We start from the raw sequence: 20,723 nt of genomic DNA on the forward strand, positions 1-20,723 counted from the left end.
TCCTTTTGAAGCCATATGGATTTAGTTAAGTGGAACACGGGGGTTGGAACTGAATACTTAAGGTCTGAATCTTTCCACCTTTCGTTTTGCACCCATCTCCATTGTCAGATTTTCATTGGTTGAGGGATCAAGACTTGGTTGTACACTCTTTCGCTCTGTGTTGTGGAGAGTTGTCCCTCTTGCGCTACATAGCGCCTAATGCTGACCAGTGTGTTTTCTTCCATGGGCCTCTGTCTGTATGTACACAACTATATAATCTACATTGTTGATTCAGAAATCCTGTTGGTGTCTTATGTCATCTCTTGTTTTTATCTAGACAGGTCACAATGGTGACTGAGGGTCTCATTTACAAACCAAGCCTTTCTGTATTGTGCCTAAGCTATGGAGAAAAAGTATTCCTTTTAATTTTGCCTTTCATATGAAACATATTCAAGCCTGAGAATTAAATAAAGTACTTAATCAACTATGATTGGCCTGATCTTATGCATGTATAAACATTCACATGAATACAAGTGTTTACTGAATGTAAAACTGCCATAAAATGCAAGTTTAGTGCACATTCACATCACGTAACTGTAGGCCTACAGTTAACGGAGAAGGTTTGAAGTGTTAATTAGTCAGAGCAAATACACTTTATTGATAGGTTGTTTCAGTGTGATCAGAAAATAAACTTTATCATTGACTTTGAAAATAAGTAGGACAGGAAACCAATTTGTTACATTGTTTATTCTGCAAATATCTGTAAAAAGTATACAACAGGCCTACGTATGTTGGAACTTATTTTACAGTCAGTCAAGACGTTACAGTTTAAGAAAAATATCCATGAAAAGATACACAAAAACAGAAGTCCATACAGAACAAAAGCACTTGATGCTGAAACAAGGACACATCTAATATTCACCTCAGACCTCAAGTCTCCTTTTTTTTTTAAAGACCTGTGCAGTTCATCTCCTACCCCAGTCCCAAAAACCTCTTGGATACAGTTAGTATCTTCCCCTCCCTCACCAGTGATCCTCCCACTGGAGGATTGGCTTGGTCGATATACATCCAGTCAGGATTTTTTTAAACACCCCACCCCCTTCCCCCTCCTCTACCCATGTCTGCTGGAGCCAAAATCCCAACCACACCTCTCCCCTTTTCTCCAAATCCATCTGCCTCGTCTACTCCATTCAGGGGAGAGAGAAACATAGCCCCCTCCTCAGCGAATCCTGCACTTGAGTCTCAACTGGAACTGGTCGTTTGAAGGAGAAAATGGCAGATTAGATGTGAAGGAGTGGGGTGGGGGTGTAGGAAAGATGGAAAGCAGATGGGAGGGGGTGGCCATCTTCAGCATAGCGGAGTGTGTTGGAGGGTTGGGGGTCCAGTGTCCATCCCCAGCAAAGGGGTGGTTGGGGGGAGTTCAGGGTCCATTTCTAGTGATCCAGTTACAATCACATCTGCTGTCATGCACTCAAACACTCCCCGTGCAAAGACCACCTGCATTGTCCCTCTGGACCACCCCTCTCCCCGCCTAGACCAGGGTCTCCCAAACTCGGTCCTGGGGACCCCTGGGTGCACGTTTGGGTTTTTGCCCTAGCAATACACAGCTGATTAAAACAACCCACTCATCATCAAGCTTTGAATCATTTTTTTTTATCAGCTGCGTAGCGCTAGGGCAAAAACCAAAACGTGCACCCCGGGGGGGGATAGAGACTAGGACCGAGTTTGGGAAACCCTGCCCTAGACAAAGGTCCCTCAGTCTGTTCCTGTGACAGAAATGACAAAATTAATACAATAAATAAACCTTGTATGCATAATTACTGTAGTGCTACTTTATATCTCAATTATGACATAAGGTCATAGTGTCATGCGCCAAGATTCTAAATATACATATAACAAGAAAACAAACAAACTACACATCAAATCAAATTGGTGAAAGAAACACTACCTTTTTCAGGATTCACAGCCTTTGTGTCCACGCTCCTCTTCTCTTCCCCATCTTTCATTCCTCCACACACCGACTGTTCCATCTTCTCCTCCCCCCCTCCTTGGACCGGCTCTGATGATCCTTCCTCCATGTGTACCGTGGGTGATGGGTTGGGTGTTATTCCCTCTGGTACCCCCTCCACTGTGGCTGCAACCCCACTGTCCTTCCCCTGCAGCAGTATAGGAGCCTGGGTAGAGAACCAGCGTCGTACCAGCTCTTCTGTCAGCCCACTAGCCTGGGCCAGCTCCAACACCTGGAGAGGACAGACAGTCTTACTAATCACTATTGACAGGCATTCTGCAACTCAACATTTAGACCCAGAGGCAACATGAGTATAGACAATTGCTAGACACACTTTACATCACGGTGCACAAATGTCGTTTCATGATTGTAATTTCTTGGTGTTATTACATGTAACTCCATACTAACTCGAACCAGTGGTTCTAATTCCCGCCCTGAGTTTGGAAGATCAAGCCTCGGCGGAGTCATACCAAAGACTGTAAAATGGGACCTAATGCGTCTCTGCACTCAACATTAAGGAGATAAATTGTGGGTAAGGTCCTGCGATAGACTAGCGTTCTGTCCAGGGGGTGTACTTTCTACATCAAGCTGCCTCACGCTGCAGAAACAGGAGATAGGGTCCTGCTCCTATGAGCTGTTCCAGCTTGTGCAATGCTACTTCAGAATACGAAGCTTAATAGAAAAAGAATTTATCCCAGATAACGTTAGAGTCCCACCTGTTCCTCCTCCAGACTCCCGTGGGCCTCCAGATGGGCCTTCAGCATCTGAGTGTCTCCCCTCTGGAAGTCCTCCTTTAGGACCATGGTCTGGTAGGCCTCCAGCCACTTAAGCTGGCCGTTCTTCTGCACGTAGCGACAGTCCCCGAACCAGCGCACCACCTCAGGCCTGGGCAGCCCTGTGGAAGAGATCAGCTCGTCATACTGGGCTGCGCTGGGCCACTGGGTCCGGACAAACACCTGCTTCAGGAGGTGGAGCTGCTCTAACGTCTTCTTGCCCCGGATAGGGGAGGGTTTGGGGGACGCGAAGGGCTTGAGGGCAGGAGTGGAAGATGGTGCTGCTGGTTTTGGGGTTGTAGAGGGGGAGGGTTTAGGTGATGGCGATGGCTTTGGGGTTAGAGTTGGAATTGTGGATGGAGCAGGGGTAAGGGTGGGGGTTGATTTTGGGGCTGGGTCTGGGGAGGGTGCTGGGGTAGGGGGAGACAAGGTAGGCATGGTGGGGCTGTCTGCCTGCCCTCCCTCAGACTCCAGTTTTCCATCTGACTCAGTCACTTTGAGCATCTTCAGGTTGATCTTAATGGGGTTCACCTTCAGCTCTGAGCCTGAACCATCCTCCTTCTGCCTCTCCTCCCCATCCTCCTCTTTCTTCACCCCAGCATCATCCTTACTCTTCCCCCCCTCCTCCCCTCCCCCTGCCTCCATCTCCTCCTCTTGCTCCGCCCTCTCCAACTCCTCTTTCTTCTTCTCAGCAGCGACTCTCTTCCTGCGTTCAGCGAACCAGCCGTGGATCTCTCTACGGGTCATCTTGGTCTCAGCCCGGAGGCGGTCCACCTCCTCTCCAGAGGGGTCAGGGTCCTGGCTGAAGCTGGCCTCCAGCGCCCTCACCTGGTTAGGTAGAGAAGAGATTAGTGTAGGGTAGACGAGCGTAGGTTTCTCATGTCCCAGTGAGCAATTTGATTGGCAGTAAATACACATTAAAGGGATACTTCACCCATATTATTATTATTTTTAAATCATCTTATGGAAAATTAAGCTGTGTGCAAAGTCAATCATCACAGTCACAGCACCACTCACCTGCTGAGGGTCCCTCTCTTTGTAGCGGATGGCTGTGAAGTCTGGGGAGGGGGGTCTGGGTGGCCGTCTGGACGGGGTGGTGGGGGAGGTGGGTGTCTGTGAGGGAGGGGGGCTGAGGGCTGCCAACCCCTGCTGGGAGGTTTTAGTGTTCTCACTGGGAGTTGCAGTGTCTGAGAGGTCCATGGGGGTAGCACTGTTACCTCTGGGCGTCCCAGGTGTGGTCGTTGCGCTAGCCGACCCGGGTGTGGTTGGAGTGCTAGCACCACCCTGACCGCCCGTGCTCGAACGTCCCCCCTTGAGGTTGCGGAAGTGGTAGCGGCGGTCGCTGAACCACTTACGGACCTCGCGCACGGTCAGGCCGGTGAAGGAGATGAGACGGTCCACCTCTTCCTGGTTGGGGAACTGGTTGTTGGTGAAGCTCTCTTTGAGCGCGCTCAGTTGCTCCACGGTCTTCTTGCTCTTGTAGAAGCCGGGGTCCAGGAAGCTGTTTGGGAGCGTTCTGGAGCTGGGGGTTCCACTGGCGTCCGTGCTCCCGCTCTGCGCCGGGGAAGACGAGGAGGAAGGTTTGGTGGAGGGGGAAGATGCCGCCTCTGTTTTGGTGGTGGTGGTGTTACTGGTGGCGGAAGTAGGGGTAGCTGTGGCAGTGGGGTTAGCTGTGGCAGTGGGGTTAGCTGTGGCAGTGGGACCACTGGTTGTGGTGATTGTTTTCTTGTAGCTCAAGCTGCTGCTGTTAGTATCTTTGCTGCTGTTGGGTTTCTTATCCATGGTGCTTTTAATATCAGCGGTGACTTGACTCTCACTGAAAATTGTACCAATAGTACTGCTGTTGCTGCTGTTGTTGCACCTGCTGTCCGTGCTGCTGCTTTTAACCATGCTGATAGCATTGCTGTTGCTTTTCCCACTGAGATTAGCAATAGCATGGTTGATTTTACCATTGGCGTTGATGACTTTGCCATTGCTGTAAATGCTGTTCCCCCTGTTGTTGCCAAAGCTAAGGTTAATAACACTAGCATGGCTGCTGAAACTACTGCTATTGTAACTACTATGGCTACTGCTGATGGTACTACTAGTACTCCCTCCACCATTACTACTACTGATACTACTAGTACTCCCTCTACTATTACTAGTACTACTGATACTACTAGTACTCCCTCCACCATTTCTACTATTACTACTGATACTACTAGTACTCCCTCCACTATTACTACTACGGCTACTGATGATGATGTTGTTTCCAATACTACTGCTCCCCACCACCATGCTGATCCCCTTATCGACCACCAGGGCACCAGCAGGCCGGGCCTGCATCATAGGGCGGGCCGCAGCCTGGTGCTTGGGTGTGACCGCCAGGGCCATGGGGGCACTGCTGACCTGGATGCTGTTGGCCATCATGGGCTGGGTGACAATCACCCCTCCCTGACCCACCAGCGAGCCCTGGAGGATGTGAGGGATCCCCGTAGGCCCCAGAGAGGCAGGCAGGACCCTGATGGTGTGCTGGGCTGGGCTGTGGTGGGTCTGGGTCAATGGCTGGTACTGGGTGTTAGGGGGCGCTGTCTGTATGATGGTGTTGAACATCTTCTTCCTGGCCTCCTCTATCTCCTCTGGAGACCAGCTGATGCCCTGCTTGAGTCTCTGGGCAGTGAACCAGATGTTGATCTGCTCCTCTGGGAACTTGGTGACCACGGTGAGGTAGCAGAGCTCTGCCTTGGTGGGATAGGGGAACTTACTGAAGGACGTCTTGAGGAAGGAGGAACAGTCCATAGAGGCGCTGTAGGTTGGGATGCTGCTCAGAGGGATCATCACCTGCACCACAGAAGGTAGAAAATATATATTTCATGTAGTACCAACATGTAATTTGTACCAACAATCGGAATTACATTGAATTTACACTACTTCATGTAACTATTTCATATAAACTAGGAGAAGATTTACACTGACAGCTCAAAAGGCACTGAAACCCATGTATTTCCATGATAAATGTAAATACACATTTTACATTTACATTTTAGTCATTTAGCAGACGCTCATATCCAGAGCGACTTACAGGAGCAATTAGGGTTAAGTGCCTTGCTTAAGGGCACATCGACAGATTTTTCACCTAGTCGGCTCGGGGATTAGAACCAGCGACCTTTCAGTTACTGGCACAACGCTCTTACCCACTAAGCTACCTGCCGCCCATACACGTTAGTACCATGTAATAATGTGTACATACACTGTAATTACACTTGAACTGTATATCACATCTTCATAAAGTGGTACTGACACAATATGATCAAAATGGGGAATTGACACCAGTCAATCTCCAGACACAAATTGGTACGTTAAGAGCCGCAGGGCTCCTGGTAAAATGACAGGAAATAAATCAATGTTTGTACCTTGGGCATGTTCTTGGAGGAGGTGGAAGAGGAGGAGGTGGAGGAGGAGGAGAGGGCAGCGGAGACTGTGATGGGAGCTGTCTGATGGTAGATGTTCCTGTTCTGGACCACTGACACCACCTGGTTCAGAGCATAGAAAAACGAACGTTAATGTCCACAGTCGGTGATATAAACTGCATTCAACTCAGAGGAAACTTGTACACATTCCGGCAATGTAATTCAATTAAGTTCATTGAGCACCAATTGTAATTTGCAGTAATGTCAGCAAAGATCAAATGCACTAAGTACCTGTGTGATGGCAGTCTTGAGCATGGGCAGAGCCCCCGAGCCGTTCACTATCTGGATAGCAGAGGGCAGCGTGACCTTGGTGGTTGTGCCGTTGTGCACTATGGTAGGGACGTGGGTAACTGTCACTGTGGGGACCTCTTTTCTCGGCATCTCCTTGGACTTAGAGATGGGGAGGGGGTCTGGGGAGGGTTCATCAGGAGAGGAATGGGACACCACAAACCTCTTGGACTCCGACTTCCCTTTCATCATCCTCATGATGGGGGTCTTGGTGATGGTGATCTCTGTGTCCCTCCCTGTCTCTGACCCTGTCACCAGACTCTGCTCCACCACCACCCTCCTGTCTCTCCTCCTCAGCTGCAAGGTGGTGCACACTGTGCTGGGGTGGACCTGGGCGTTGTGCAGGGCCAGGCCTTCAAACTTGGCCGCTGACACCCCACAGTCCACGCACTGGAAGCTGGGGTCAGCTCTGAAGTCCGGGTGGCCACTGTAGACGTGGTCCAGGAACAGGTTTAGGTCCTGGGTCTCAAAGTTACACGGCCTGCACGTGTAGGTGCCGCACCCGTCTTTGACATCATTGCCCCCCTCAGGCCTGGAGGATTCGCCTGGGGATCGCTCCCGGGGGCTCAGCCCGTTACCGCTCGCGCCCATGGAGGGGTAGCCCTGGTCCCGGGCCTGTCGGAGGAGGGAGAGAGGGTCTGACAGGCACGAGTCCTGCTCCAGCTCCTCCCGGAGGTGCATGGACTTATGGGGGATCATACAGGGTATAGTGGATTTCCTCTTGCTGGCCATGGTTGGCGCGGATGGTGGGGGGGGCGGGGGGTGTTGTGGGAGCCGGCCGAGGAGTACAGCGGTCAGTTTATGGTTCAGTTGGGATCCTGATTATGGACCAGCCATTGGGAGGGGAACGTGGGGGAACATGACCACACGTCTCCGTGTGTGTGCACTGAAAAAAAGATGGAGAGAGAAAAAATACAATTAAGCTTCAAGTCATCATTATTAAACTATACTATATACATTCTGTAAGAGATCAAGTGGGGGGGATGTTATGCCGAGTACCAGAAGCATATTATACTGCGTAATGAAATTCATTTGATACTGACCAAGGAAAGGCCAACATGCTCTGATATGAAATATGTGGTTTAAAGATGTCAGATGTCTTGAATTGTGGTACAATGATCTATCATTTTCAGTGTTGTTTGTTTGTCAATAAATACAGTCTGCTCCTTTAAAAAAAACTCAACTCACAAGCCAAGTAACTCAAAGCTGTGTTTTTATGGCCAATATTGGGTCTTTCTCTCTGCTCCCCTGCTAGTCTCTCACTCTTCTGTAAAGAAGGTTTTTTAGAGAGCTCCTATCCCATGCCACCCCCGCTCTCCTCTCCTCTCCTCTAACTTCCCCTGCTTCATACACAGTACACCCTCAGAGGGAACACAATGCACTCTGGACAGACGCAGCACAGCGCATGACAGATCCACACTCATAGGCTAGCCAAACAATTCCCACCACCAAAGAAAACATTTGTGAATATTTTCAGATCTGTAGTAGGACATTCACTCCACAGGATTTTGGGAGCCTTCATTTGGGAAAGGTGGCATTCGTATTAGGTGTGCGGATGGCACACACACTCACGGACAGACAGACTCAATCTCTCTACAATATCCAAACTTTGCCCCCCCCCCCCCCCCCAACAAAATGGCGTAGCTTCCTACTTACAGTCATGCGTGCATAAATTTGTGTATGGGTGGTCCCGGGGATCGAACCCACTACCTTGGCGTTACAAGCGCCGTGCTCTACCAGCTGAGCTACAGAGGACCGTTTCCCTTCCTGTGAGGTGTGCGACTTTTCCGCCTGCTCCCATCCTTCCCCTCACTTTCTCGAGGCATTGGTGCAATACTGGAGGACAGCTCTAGGGCAATTACTCTCAATGGCACCACACACACCCACTACTACAGTCCTTCAACCCAAAGCCTCCTCCATGAACACAATGAATCCCCCTACCTTATACGGAGCTTACACACCTCTGTCTCATGGCAGACATGTCCACTGTGCAATATAGGTCAGTGCCATCTTAGTGCTATCTAATCCTAGTTCTCTGCATCCAAACACAAACAAATCAACAACAAAAAATTTCACATACACGTGTTTAGCAGATGTTATTGCGGGTGTAGCGAAATGCTTGTGCTTCTAGCTCCGACAGTGCAGTAATATCTAACAAGTAATATCTAACAATTTCACAACATATACCTAATACACACAAATCTAGTAAGGAATGGAATTTAAGAATATATACATATATGGACAAGCAATGACAGAGTGGCATAAACTAAGATACAGTAGAATATTATAGAATAGAATACACACACACACTGCTGAGCAGAAACCATAGTAAGATGAAGTCGGCCCTACACACTGGTCTAAGGCCTGTCGTTTCCCTTCTGATGGCCCGAAGAGCAACTTGTTATTTTCTAGTCCCAACTGACTGGACCCAAACTGCCTACCAAAGTTCCAGAGAGCCTCTGAGCTATTGGTCTAAATGGTCTAAGGGTGTTGTGTTTCAAATCTCTTAAAGGTGCAGTCGCTTTTGGAGGACTGGGGTGGCGGATGTTTTGCGAAGAGGACATGGTGTTTAAATGGAGTTATGGAGAAAAAGCTTGACCAAACTAACCAATCAGCGCTTCTGTATCGATTATACCAATGGGGGAGTGTTGTTCAATAAAGAGAGTGAGTCATGTGTTAACAATACACAATCACTGGAGACGATATTGCGAATGGCAATCTGAAAACAATGTTTCATATTTTGTTGCTACTGTGAGTCTTCTATATACGCTGCAAGCCAATGACCCTTCCGTAACATATTCGCCAACAGAAATATCTTAAAGATTCATCAGAAACCTTTTATTTTTAATGCCTCACTGTGTAGGCCTCAAACTTTGCTGTGTTAAAAGTAAAATTGCTAGTCTGATTGAAAATACTTTCTGGTCTTCTCCAAAGCATAATACCTTTCCTCTACACTGGTGTCTGGTATACGAGTGGTTAACAGGCGGAGCAGGCCTTTGCCACTGTGGGGGGAACGCGATTCCTCCCAACCCCTCCCAGAGGGAGTAACTGCCCTCCGTTTGGGCTATTCTGCCCCCCTCTCTCTCTCCAACCCGCCACCCCCTCTCTCCTGCCCCCTGCCATTCAGTTCTGCATCAGGGGGCACAGCTCTGCCAAGGCGGCCAAGTCACATGACCAACACAAAGGCTTATGGGTGGACAGGCCCTGCCATCCATCACATGGGCCTGATGGGGAGAGCGGGGGTGGGCAGGAGGGTTGGGGTGAGAGAGGGAGGGAAGGGTGTTAACGGTCTCGGAGGAAGCAGTTAGGTGTTTCAGGCAGGAATTTTCTGCCACAATACCCCCCATCCACCCAACCCCCGCTCTCTCACTCCCTCTGCGCACTACAATCACATCAAGTCGTTTCTCCTCCCCCTCCTCCCTGGTCGACTGCGAAGTCTGGAATGTTCCGCCGCAAGCTCTTCAGCCAGTGGACACAACCTGAGAGCTGAGTTGCAGTGTGTGTGTCTGCACATGTGTTTTTCTGAATGTGCATGTGTGTGCACGCCTTTGTGTTGAGTACCACACGCCTTTGTGTTGAGTACCACTCGCCAGCCTCCCTGGCTGGCTACAATGAGCAGTTAAAAGACAAGATCACAAACTGTGTGTGAACCCCCCATTAACACCTCGGAGCACCACCGTTAAGTTAACCACTGACTGACCACTGTGGGTTCACACAACACACCTGGGAGGACAGCTCATTCTCCAGGTGGACTTTTGTTGAGCAGCGTTTACATTACAGTATCTTCGAGAGGAACATTTCACAGAGATTACCTGAACAAAGAATCTGTTTCACAGGAATAGAGTAGATACATTTATCAGTGCAACACTGGTTAACCTCTCCATCTCAGCCTTGCAGATCTCAGACAAGCCCTGTTGACGTAATATGGGAGATCCACTGAAAACTAAAATATGGGTCAGAAATGTTTTTCCATGAGCACAGCGAGACTGACCATAAAGCTTGATTGTGTGTGTCAGTGTGGATGCGCATCAGTGTGCCTGTGTGTGAGCACGCGGGGTATGTGTGAGCTCAGGGGAGTGTGTGTGAGCATGCGGGAGTGTGTGTGTGTGAGCACAGGGGAGTGTGTGTGTGTGTGTGTGAGCACGGGGGAGTGTGTGTGTGTGAGCACGGGGGAGTGTGTGTGTGTGAGCACGGGGGAGTGTGTGTGTGAGCACGGGGGAGTGTGTGCGAGGTTTGACTGTGTGTGTGGTTGTCTGCATGCCTGTGAGTGAGGCTTGTTTACCGAAGCAGTAGGGCGGCCATTTTCCGACACGACACAGGCGGACACCACTTGCTGTGACCCACAGACAGAATGTGGTTGTTGTCCCAACACTCAAATAATCTGTCAGGGGTAGCGCTCTCGAACGGACATGCACACACGTCGCTCTATCATACCCTGGTCTTGCTTCTATACTCTCAGTGTATAGGCCAATAATAGCCCCCGCACACTTGAGACCAACCCTCCAAATAGTCTAGGGGCGTAGCCGACCGCGTACATACGTCATCCCAGCCAGCATTACATCACTGACTATGGCTTCTGTCCCTTATCTCTGCTGCCTGCCTGTCTGTCCATGTGAGTGTCCATCTGTCTGTCCTCTCCGTGTGTGAGAGAAAGAGTGTCCCATATCCCCTAACCTTCCCATGTTTGCTTGCCTGCTCACCCCTCCCCCTTCTCCCGCTCCCACTGTCACCTCTCTCCCTCTCTTTCTGTCCCCTCCCCTTTCTCTGCCCCACTCCCTCTCTGAATAAGTTTGGCCAAGAGAGACAGGTCGGCAGTGCCACTGGTATGTTACTGTCCCCATGGCAACCCCCCCCCCCCCCCCCCTCCCCTTCATTTCACACACACGTTTGTGCATCCACCCACAAGCTCACACCTCAAATGCCATCCAGGTCCTGGCTCTAGTTGGCTTGTTTTTTCCACACACTCCTGTGAGTGGTGACTGGAGAGTCCCTGCCCTGCTCCTATTTCAGTGCCTCACTCACGCGTTGTGCATGTCTTCTAGGTGTGGTCGCCCTCGCCAGCACACGCTATTGGCTGGGGCGAATGGCGTCCTTTCCTTTCCTGCTCTCACACACTCTCTGTACAGACAGATGCCTGGGTCACTTCCCACCATTACTGAGAGACAAGCTGGGAGCACTGAGGACAGTTTTATTTTATTGTTTCCCTATGCCCTTCTGCCCCTTTAAAATATCCATACTCCCACTGTACTACCCCTACAGTTACCCTTCTACATCCCTCCTCACCTCCCTCTAAACCAGGAGTATGTGGTAGTAATCCCTCCTTCCATCGCCGCCTCCTCCTCCTTTTCCTCCTCTGGCGCCACAGCAGAGGCTTGCGTATGTTTGTCTCTGAGGTTTCTCCTCATTCTGGCTGCATCATTTGTTTTTCACTTTTGGCAACAGAAACAAAACCCTAATGATACTGTCTCTACATTGTCACAGTTCAGCTGCTGCTGAATCCCAATTGGGCTGTTTTCAAGTCAGGGAGCGCAAACGGCTGCAAAAAGGTTGCGAAAGCCTGCGTTGCTGTGGCCACTGGCAGTGCAGGCTTTAAAGCTGGATTGTTAGGAGGGCAGGGAGAGAAAAATGGCGGAGCACGACCATGCTCTGTGCTGGCCAACCTAAAATGGCTGACATCACAGGCTGTTAGCCAGGCAGTGCTCTGCCGGTTACTGTTGACCTAAACCTGCTGGCTCTGGACACAGGGACACACACTCTCCTCCTCTCCTCTCTTCCAATCCTCTCCTCCTATAGAAAAAGGGGTATTACAGCAGACAGCCTTAGTGGGGTTTTGTGGAGAATAAGAGTTGAACAGTGGGTAAACATGAACGCAGGCCAACACAGAAAATAGTCCAAATTTAAGTTGAAAAATGAGGATGGGCAAGAAAAATGTAAACTGCTACCCTTGCCAGACATGGTGATGAAGTGCCAACAAATAGTTGTATATGTTTATTTATAAACAAATAAGGGTTTGTTCAAACGTGCATCCATCAGCTAAATTAGTCTGTATAGCCTACATCTCACAACAACGATGCCAATGGGGACACTTTTCAGATCAGATGATAACAGAGTCAATTAGGATCATTCTAATGCAGCCTATACTATATTGAATTACTGTCCATATACAATCAAGCCTTTGTGCCAACACCAGGCCTGGTAGACTGTGCCACAGAGAGAGAAAGGGAGTGTGTGTGTGTGCGTGATCAGGGAGACAGGCACACCACCATGACCTCAGGCAACCCATTCAACACAAAATACAGTTATGGACTAAATGCACATGCACCAACAAACAAACCATGAATAAATAATTTTATGAATCACATCTGAAACACTGTGAGACAACCAGACCCCAGACGTTACACCCCCCAAATCATAAATGACTCGTCTACCTTTTCCTCCCCAACAATGGTATAGCAATTGGCTTATATCAGGGGTGACAACTGTGACATGGCTGATGAATAGATAGCTGGATTAGAGTTGGGGCTCTATGGCTGTTTTATCATGTGGACATCAGACACAAATTAGCCTTTTGGGAACAGCTTTGAACTAATCTCTATCATGCACAGAGAGCATGGCAATGTTGACATGTGGTGGGAGTAACCTAGGCAGCGACTGCTGCATGCATACATACATATAGCCTAGGGCCTAGGCTATCAGGCATATACAGTGCATTAGCCGAGATATGAATGTAAATATGAAGAGACAGAATAGTGAAAACTATATTCTGAGAACATCCTATCATTCAAATACATTTGATAACTAAGCAGGCAATTTCTGTTATAGCTGGAATGAAAAAAATAATAGGCTATTTAGTCTTATTCTCCAATAATTTTAGATTATTGTGATCATTTACAAATTGCATGACAGCGTACTAAACTGCCATGGTCAAACGATTTTATGACATCTAGTTATCTTAAAGTTAAACTTTCATAGCCCATCTTCCTCAAAATCGTGCAACGAGGATGCAATATGATGGACTGATTAAAATAAAATCATATTCTACATAACCCATAACGCCTACAGTGCGTCAACGTAAAGCAAAATAAAGTTGTTATGATGACTAACTACATTAGTTAACTGATAAAACTGTGATCAATTAAAATAGGGAGAGTGATTTTAAGAGGAAAGCCTGCAAGTTACATCCCGTCAATGAGACGGTCATGAAAATTAATTGATACTTTGTAACAAAACTGGCGAGTGTTGTTCTTCCGCTCAATTGCGGAGTGAGCGATAAATTAATAGGCTGGCTACATACATCTTTGTAATATTGTAACCAATTCAGAACAGGGGAAGAGACAAGCCTCCAAAAACTACTCGCCCCTTGCTGTCGCCATTTTATGCGAGCGACATGCAGCTGGCTAACATTAGCACCATAAAGGTAACGCTCGCACAACTTTGCAAAGGTAAAAACTCATTTTAAAGAATAAATTCACAAAAACCTTACTCACCTTATTTGATCCAGGTGGAGCTCAGATTGTGGGGCAAAAGTCAACAATAAACCTAAGCATATGTAACAAAATAAATAATGTGAGATTTGGGGCTTTGTTGATGCCAACTTAGGTAGGGTGGTACCCCTCTCTCTCTCTCCCTCCCTCGAATGGTGATAAACGTGATACTGGCCACTTGGGCTAGTGACACAATGGCCCCCGTCGCTCTTGTTTATCTGGAATGGCTCTCACCGCTTCTGGAGGCGTGTGGAGAGGGAAATACGACGCACGTAGTCAGCAATAGAGACAGGCACGTGGTACAAAACGTCATTACCGACCTCATATCGTCTTGAGCTTAGAGAGAGAGAAGTTTCATAATAAAGAAAAGTGAACTTCTCCCTTCAATAACAATTTGGTAAAATTATGAAAATGTCTCCTGTTATAGGACTTCCTGCCAATTAGTATAGGCTACTCTATACCTCTGTGCCACAGGAGGTTGGTGGCACCTTAATTAGGGAAGATGTGCTCGTGGTAATGAATGGAGCAGAATAGGTGGAATGGTATCAAATACATCAAACACATGGTTTGATGCCATTCCATTTGCTCCGTTCCAGACATTATTCTGAGCCGTCCTCCCCTCAGCAGCCTCCACTGCAGTACTGAGTTTGGCCTAATGTGTTTTCATACATAATATAATATATAATATGCCATTTAGCAGACGCTTTTATCCAAAGTGACTTACAGTCATGCGTGCATACATTTTGTATGGGTGGTCCCGGGGATCGAACCCACTACCTTGGCGTTACAAGCGCCGTGCTCTATCAGCTGAGCTACAGAGGACCACATACCCTAGGTTTTTAGCCTAGGTTACTTTTCTGTTATTATTTGTCATTTACATTTTAGTCATTTGGCAGACGCTCTTATCCAGAGCGACTTACAGTTAGTGAGTGCATAATTTTTTTTTTTTTCATACAGTGCTTCATGGGGTGTGAATGCGAAACAGCTCTGATCATGCCGCCACAGCCTCATGGTTATCGGACATATCAGACAATATTTCCAGTTGCATGTGAACTCATGCACACATCACTTTCAATGTGGTGGATGGGCCAGAAAATCTGTAGCACAGTAAGGTCCAGATGATCAAATGCTGGAACAGGCCTACCTTTAATGGCTGATTGTTTTTACAAGGATGTATTTAAGCCTTACTTTACTCTATCAAGATTCTGCAAATGAAAAGCACACAATCTCAGATTCTCTAGTGAATTGATTGAGACCGTTCATCTATGTTGTTCTTGTAATGAAGCCTTCAAGGCTTACACTCAACCTTGGAGGCTATGACATTTACAATCTGCCTCCTTCCTGGTCTTGACCTTTATGCACAGGTGGTACAGTGCTGTGTAGTGTTGTGCAGGTGGTTCACAGGTGGTACAGTGCTGTGTAGTGTTGTGCAGGTGGTTCAGAGGTGGTACAGTGTTGTGCAGGTGGTGTAGTGGAGTAACACGTTACCTTAGACTTGCAGGACTCGTGTCTGCTCCCAGAGCCTGATGGTGGCCTAACACAGTCTGAGTTTCTAGTTCCACATAATGCACAGGTTATATACTAGGTCGTTACACTGGCATTGTGATCCTAATCTCACAGTTGATGTCTATCAGCTGCTGGGGTTCATGCAAAGAGATGGAGGACAGGAGGTTACTCATGGTAGCTCCTCTGACCAAGCTTAATAACTGTAAGTCGCTCTGGATAAGAGTGTCTGCTAAATGACTAAAATTTAAAATTTAAAATGTTTAATATCTAGGGTTAAGCTCAATGGGCTAACACAGGCTCAAGTCCCTCAAACATCCCAAGTTTGATACCAAATCGGTCACACTAGTTGCCCTCTAACGGTTGGTTGCTCCCCACTACATCGGTGGGGGTTGTAGTGGTATGTCTGCAGTCTATGTAGCAGTTTCCCTTGTGGGTTGGATGCAGACCTGTCTAGGGTATGTGTAGCTGCCTATATATAAACTCTGTCTTTTGCTACGAGGTCTGGACCTTTATGGCAAATATGTGTTTGCCCTGAGTCAGTGGTTTAACTTCAGGCATAGTCTTGTAAACCGACCCTAGGCAAGCCAGAACTTGAGAGACTACTTCAAGCATTTTTATCCATACATTTCTACAATTGTGATACATTGTGAGTTGCATGTAAGCTTGAGCCTCCAGTATCTATTCCAAAGACTTCCACATTGAAGAAAGGACACCATCCATCCCATAATCTACAATAGCCATACTCAAGGACACTGAAAATACTGCTCTGCATCTATGATTAGAACACAGCTCTATCATTTGAAAGGCCAGAGCAGGCGTACAACAAAAAAGAAAGAAGCAATAGCATAACTCCACCTCCAGGGGGCGCTGTATTTTATTTTTGTGTGAAACTTGTCGGGCGGGTGAACGTCGCATTTTCTTATTGGCTGTTCCGACAGGCTAATTTCGGGTCAAGTCCTTCCTGCGCATGAAGTCTGTTGGGTCAGCAGTGCTGTGGTTCCTTAAGCCCTTTCTAAACGTTTGACACTAATAATCGATTGAAATATACGACGGGAACCGTATAACGATAACATTATTGTAAGGTTTGTTGCACGTGGATTTTATTTAACGTCTGCAGAACACGGGGGTAACAGCAGAGAATGACGAACGGTTCAAAGAGGAAAGAAGAAGTTCATCTCGCCAATGGGGGTGTAAAGCAGTCCACATGGAGCAAAGTCTTAAACAGTACCGCTGTATGGGAAGATAAGGTTGGTTTAGCTCATCTGATTATAACTATATGGTTGTTTTTAATGTATATTTTGAACAAAGCTGGATATTTAGCGTTTTCATATTGGGCCCTCCTCGCTTGATTAGCCAGACAGCTAACTTTAACCAGCATGCTAACGGAGCTAGCCACTTGCTGGCTGTCACCAGGAATCAGGATCGGGTAACGACGGGGTTAGCTAACATTAGCTATATTAGGCTGGGGGATCTGATTGCTCTGTCTCAAGTGCCAACGATAGTTGTGACTCCTATGATTTTGTATTTTCCCAAGTGTCTCAGTCAGTGTCGACACGACTTAACTAGCTACATTGACATTGTCAAGATACGGCCCGGAAGTTGTAGTGGCCTTTGTTACAGTCAAGATTAACGCAAATAATGTATCTCAGTTGGTAGAGCATGGCGCTTGCAACGCCAAGGTTGTGGGTTCGTTTCCCACGGGGGGCCAGTATGAAAATGTATGCACTCACTAACTGTAAGTCGCTCTGGATAAGAGCGTCTGCTAAATGACTCAAATGTAAATACTAATTTGTCAGACCCACTGGTCTTTGAGTAGCCATTAGCTTCACCCCTACTCAGTGACTTCTTCCTCGAGATTAATCAAACTTTCGCTTGGTTGTCGGCACTTAGCACAGCAGCTCTCAAACGTACCACTGTTTACACTACAGTCGTACATGGATTTGTGTAGATTTCTGGCTACTGTCTGCAGGGGAAACTTGCCAGTGGATGAATATAGGATACTGTATCAATATGACTGTATGGCATTACTTGCTCCTCTTTGAAACAACTTATGTGTATCCTTTTCTTCTGCTTACTCTCCAGGATGAGTTTTTAGATGTGATCTACTGGATTCGACAGATCATCGCTCTCATCCTTGGAGTGATATGGGGCGTTGCACCACTAAAAGGCTTCTTAGGAATAGCCATGTAAGTATCTAAACGCCGGCTCTCCTTTTGCACTCATTGTGGGCCTGCAGGGCACTGGTTCAATGCATCTCTCTCCACGATACATCCCCTTAAAACAACAACCTCTTGCAGTGTTAATCACTTCTTCTACAACTATATTTATTTTACAACAGTAACATCTTTGTGTATAGCATCCCTCTCCCTTGTTCCCTTCCTGGTTGTTCCCAAACAACAACAACTGTGCCTTAACTTCAATAACAACAATGACTCCATCTCTGTCTAACTACCCTCTCGTCCTCCAGATTCTGTGTCATCAACGCGGGGGTCCTGTATGTGTACTTCAGCAGCTTTCAGCAGGTGGACGAGGAGGAATATGGAGGAACGTGGGAACTCACCAAAGAAGGCTTCATGACATCCTTTGCATTATTCCTGGTACGCACACAATCATTTGTTGAACCTCTGTGGAAGTAATTGTCCAGGCAGTATTTATTTTGTGGTCAGTGGTCACTATCCCTGGTCATGGAGAGTTTCTGCCTGCTTTTGTTCGAGGTGGGCAGTAGCACTAACACATCTGATTGATTACTAAAAATGTAAATGTGAAAATATACATCCTTTGAGCGTTTTTGCATGGATTCGGTACCCTGATATGGTTCTGAGAATTAAACAAAAACACTGTTTTCACAAGAACTGAAAATAGCCAAAAGTCTCTCAATCTGCATCTGAATCAGTTTCTGATACTGTATGTGAAAATGTCCTTTATCCATGGCTAACCCTCTCTCCTTCCAGGTGGTGTGGATAATATTTTACACAGCGCTTCATCATGACTGAAGACCTGAGGGGAATCCAATCCATTGGAGACAAATATGAACATTTCAGTTGAAGTTAAAATGTCAAGACATGAAGTGTTTAGAAATCGTGTTTTTAAGACAACTCGGAACCTCTGAGTTAAAATGTACATACGTTTTTTTTGCGTAGAGCTTCCTATTGGTTGATTCTGATATTTTCCAAGTGGGAAACTCTGAGCTCATTTTTCTGCAATGAGTTTCCAAGTTGTTTTGAAAGCGGCAAAACTCCACGATTTCAGGTGTGTCATCATCCACACCTAGGACCCGTCTGTATGCAGTGCATCGTGGGAACCATAGTTTGATATGAATGACCTTGTAAGACCATCAGGTTACCGTTAAGTTATGGCTCTGTTCGAATACTTTTATTGGTGCATCTCAATAGTTTAACATAGCTTGCTCTCTTCATCTCCTTTCCTTTATCTGAACTGACCTGTAAACACAGCACTGGGGAGGGAATGTGGAGGATGCCATTCTGACATTTCCTCTCACCTGTCCAGTTATTTCATATCAATGCAGATAAAGTAAAGGAGACAGGGAAAATATTTTTTTTTTAATACTATTGAGATGCAACCTTTCAATCCATCTTTATTTCCCCCTTAACTTTCTAGAGTTGATCACTGATATGACAGAAATGGGTTGGTGAAAGCAAGTGCTCAGCCAGATCGTTTCAGCCTACCCATCCCATAGAGAATGATAGAGGCCTCTAGTGGCCAAACGGCTGTATTTTGCATGAGCATCGCCATGGACTTTCACCATTTTAATGTAGTCAATTGGGTGGGACTTTTAACTTCATTGGCTGATCCCTCTTGGTAACTCTGTTGGAGTCATGTCCAACCGGGTCATCAGAAGGGATCAGCCAATTGTAAAGAAGAAATGACTACTTAAAAATGGAGATGGCCTCAATGGCGCTGCCCATGCTGTCACAGACACAAAATGAGTCCTCTGTCTATCTCTATGACCGACCCAGCCTAGATCAGTGTAATCTTCATGGAGAGATGGAAGGAAACCTGCATCTCTGAAGTGTTGGAACTGTCCAACCTTTAAGCTGAAACTGTTCTACAGACATAATGTGTTATTGTTTTTCTTTTTCCTTTCACTCAGTAATGGCAGTAATTGTATCTAGCAGTCAGAATTGGTTTTAATTAAACTTTTTTTGTGTTTTTTTCCCTCACACATAGTTCCCAGATCAAATAGTCTTACCTAATGTTCTGAGATTATTAATTTAAAACGTCTGTAAAAATGTTCCCTTTTCTCAAAATCCGCATTGTATTAAACTGATTTATTTGTATTACTTTGTTATATCTTGATGTAACATATGTTTCAGTATTTTATAGTTAATTATTTTTTTGTGCAAGATGGCTGTAATGACACTACTGTACCAGGTACATGGTTGGTTTCTGAGAGTATTGTATTTTCTGATTTGGGAATAACATTAAACATGGGCTTTGTTTATCATCCAATTTCAAAGAGATGCTGTGTCACTGTGATTTAGTATTTGTTAAGCGCATGTCAACTCTTTCGCTGAGTAAAATCCTCCGCATTCACACGGGTACAGTTCTTTAGACATTAAATATTGAATATGAATGGTACAGGTGACCGAGGTGTGTGCACATCCTTGTCTCTCCAGCTAGTGAGTACATATTGCACGCATACATGCTGTCAGCAGCATATTAAAAATAGCATGAAGAAAATATTGGGAGACTAAATTGCAAGTCCTCGCCTCCTTCTCAAAACCCATTGGAGGAGAAGGTCAGAGGGGTGGGACCAATGGGTTTTGAAAAGGAGGCGAGGAGAGAGGATGTGAGGAGTATTAAATTGAGATTAGCCCATTGTATTATTAGTATAGTATTTTATATACATCCATACTCTTAACCAATGAATTACAGTGCCTTCAGAAAGTATTCACACCCCTTGACTTTTTCCACATTTTGATGTGTTACAGCCTGAATTTAAAATGGATTAAATTTAGATTTTGTGTCACTGGCCTACACACAATACTCCATAATGTTAAAGTGAAATTAGGTTTGTAGAAATGTTAAACATTAATAAAAAATGAAAAGCTGAAATGTCCTGAGTAAATAAGTATTCAACCCCTTTGTTATGGCAAGCCTAAATAAGTTCAGGAGTAAAAATGTGCTTAACAAGTCACATTAGTCGCATGGACTCACTCTATGTGCAATAATAGTGTTTAACATTATTATTGAATGACTACCTCATCTCTGTACC

At 46.3% G+C, this 20,723-nt stretch overlaps 2 protein-coding genes across 2 annotated transcripts; one reads left to right on the forward strand and one right to left on the reverse strand.

Annotated features, from left to right (window-relative positions):
* Positions 1-717: 717 nt before the first annotated feature.
* LOC311149826 (zinc fingers and homeoboxes protein 3-like) lies at positions 718-14,204 on the reverse strand. Its single transcript, XM_084187055.1, has 7 exons — positions 13,985-14,204; positions 6,441-7,383; positions 6,153-6,272; positions 3,778-5,580; positions 2,704-3,588; positions 1,928-2,219; positions 718-1,745 (listed from the first exon to the last, which is right to left on the reverse strand). Exons 2-7 carry the CDS (start codon positions 7,227-7,229, stop codon positions 1,735-1,737), a joined length of 3,900 nt encoding a protein of 1,299 aa, XP_084043181.1. The 5' UTR covers positions 7,230-7,383; positions 13,985-14,204; the 3' UTR covers positions 718-1,734.
* Positions 14,205-16,423: 2,219 nt separating this feature from the next.
* rab5if (RAB5 interacting factor) lies at positions 16,424-19,968 on the forward strand. The gene is made up of 4 exons (XM_084186783.1): positions 16,424-16,734; positions 17,570-17,673; positions 17,955-18,084; positions 18,439-19,968. Exons 1-4 carry the CDS (start codon positions 16,627-16,629, stop codon positions 18,478-18,480), a joined length of 384 nt encoding a protein of 127 aa, XP_084042909.1. The 5' UTR covers positions 16,424-16,626; the 3' UTR covers positions 18,481-19,968.
* The last annotated feature ends 755 nt before the right edge of the window (positions 19,969-20,723 follow it).

This window comes from Coregonus lavaretus, assembly GCF_964263955.1.
Source record: "Coregonus lavaretus genome assembly, chromosome: 22".
Taxonomy (NCBI): Eukaryota; Metazoa; Chordata; class Actinopteri; order Salmoniformes; family Salmonidae; genus Coregonus; species Coregonus lavaretus.

Bases quoted from the DNA above. Each gene is read 5' to 3' on its own strand.
- LOC311149826 (XM_084187055.1), bottom strand. From the start codon at position 7,229: ATGGCCAGCAAGAGGAAATCCACTATACCCTGTATGATCCCCCATAAG. The intron at 6,273-6,440 runs GTACTTAGTGCA...GCTCTGAACCAG, and splicing joins TCAAGACTGCCATCACACAG to GTGGTGTCAGTGGTCCAGAA. The intron at 3,589-3,777 runs GTGAGTGGTGCT...CTACCTAACCAG, and splicing joins AAGAGAGGGACCCTCAGCAG to GTGAGGGCGCTGGAGGCCAG.
- rab5if (XM_084186783.1), top strand. From the start codon at position 16,627: ATGACGAACGGTTCAAAGAGGAAAGAAGAAGTTCATCTCGCCAATGGG. The intron at 17,674-17,954 runs GTAAGTATCTAA...CTCGTCCTCCAG, and splicing joins GGCTTCTTAGGAATAGCCAT to ATTCTGTGTCATCAACGCGG. The intron at 18,085-18,438 runs GTACGCACACAA...CTCTCCTTCCAG, and splicing joins CATCCTTTGCATTATTCCTG to GTGGTGTGGATAATATTTTA.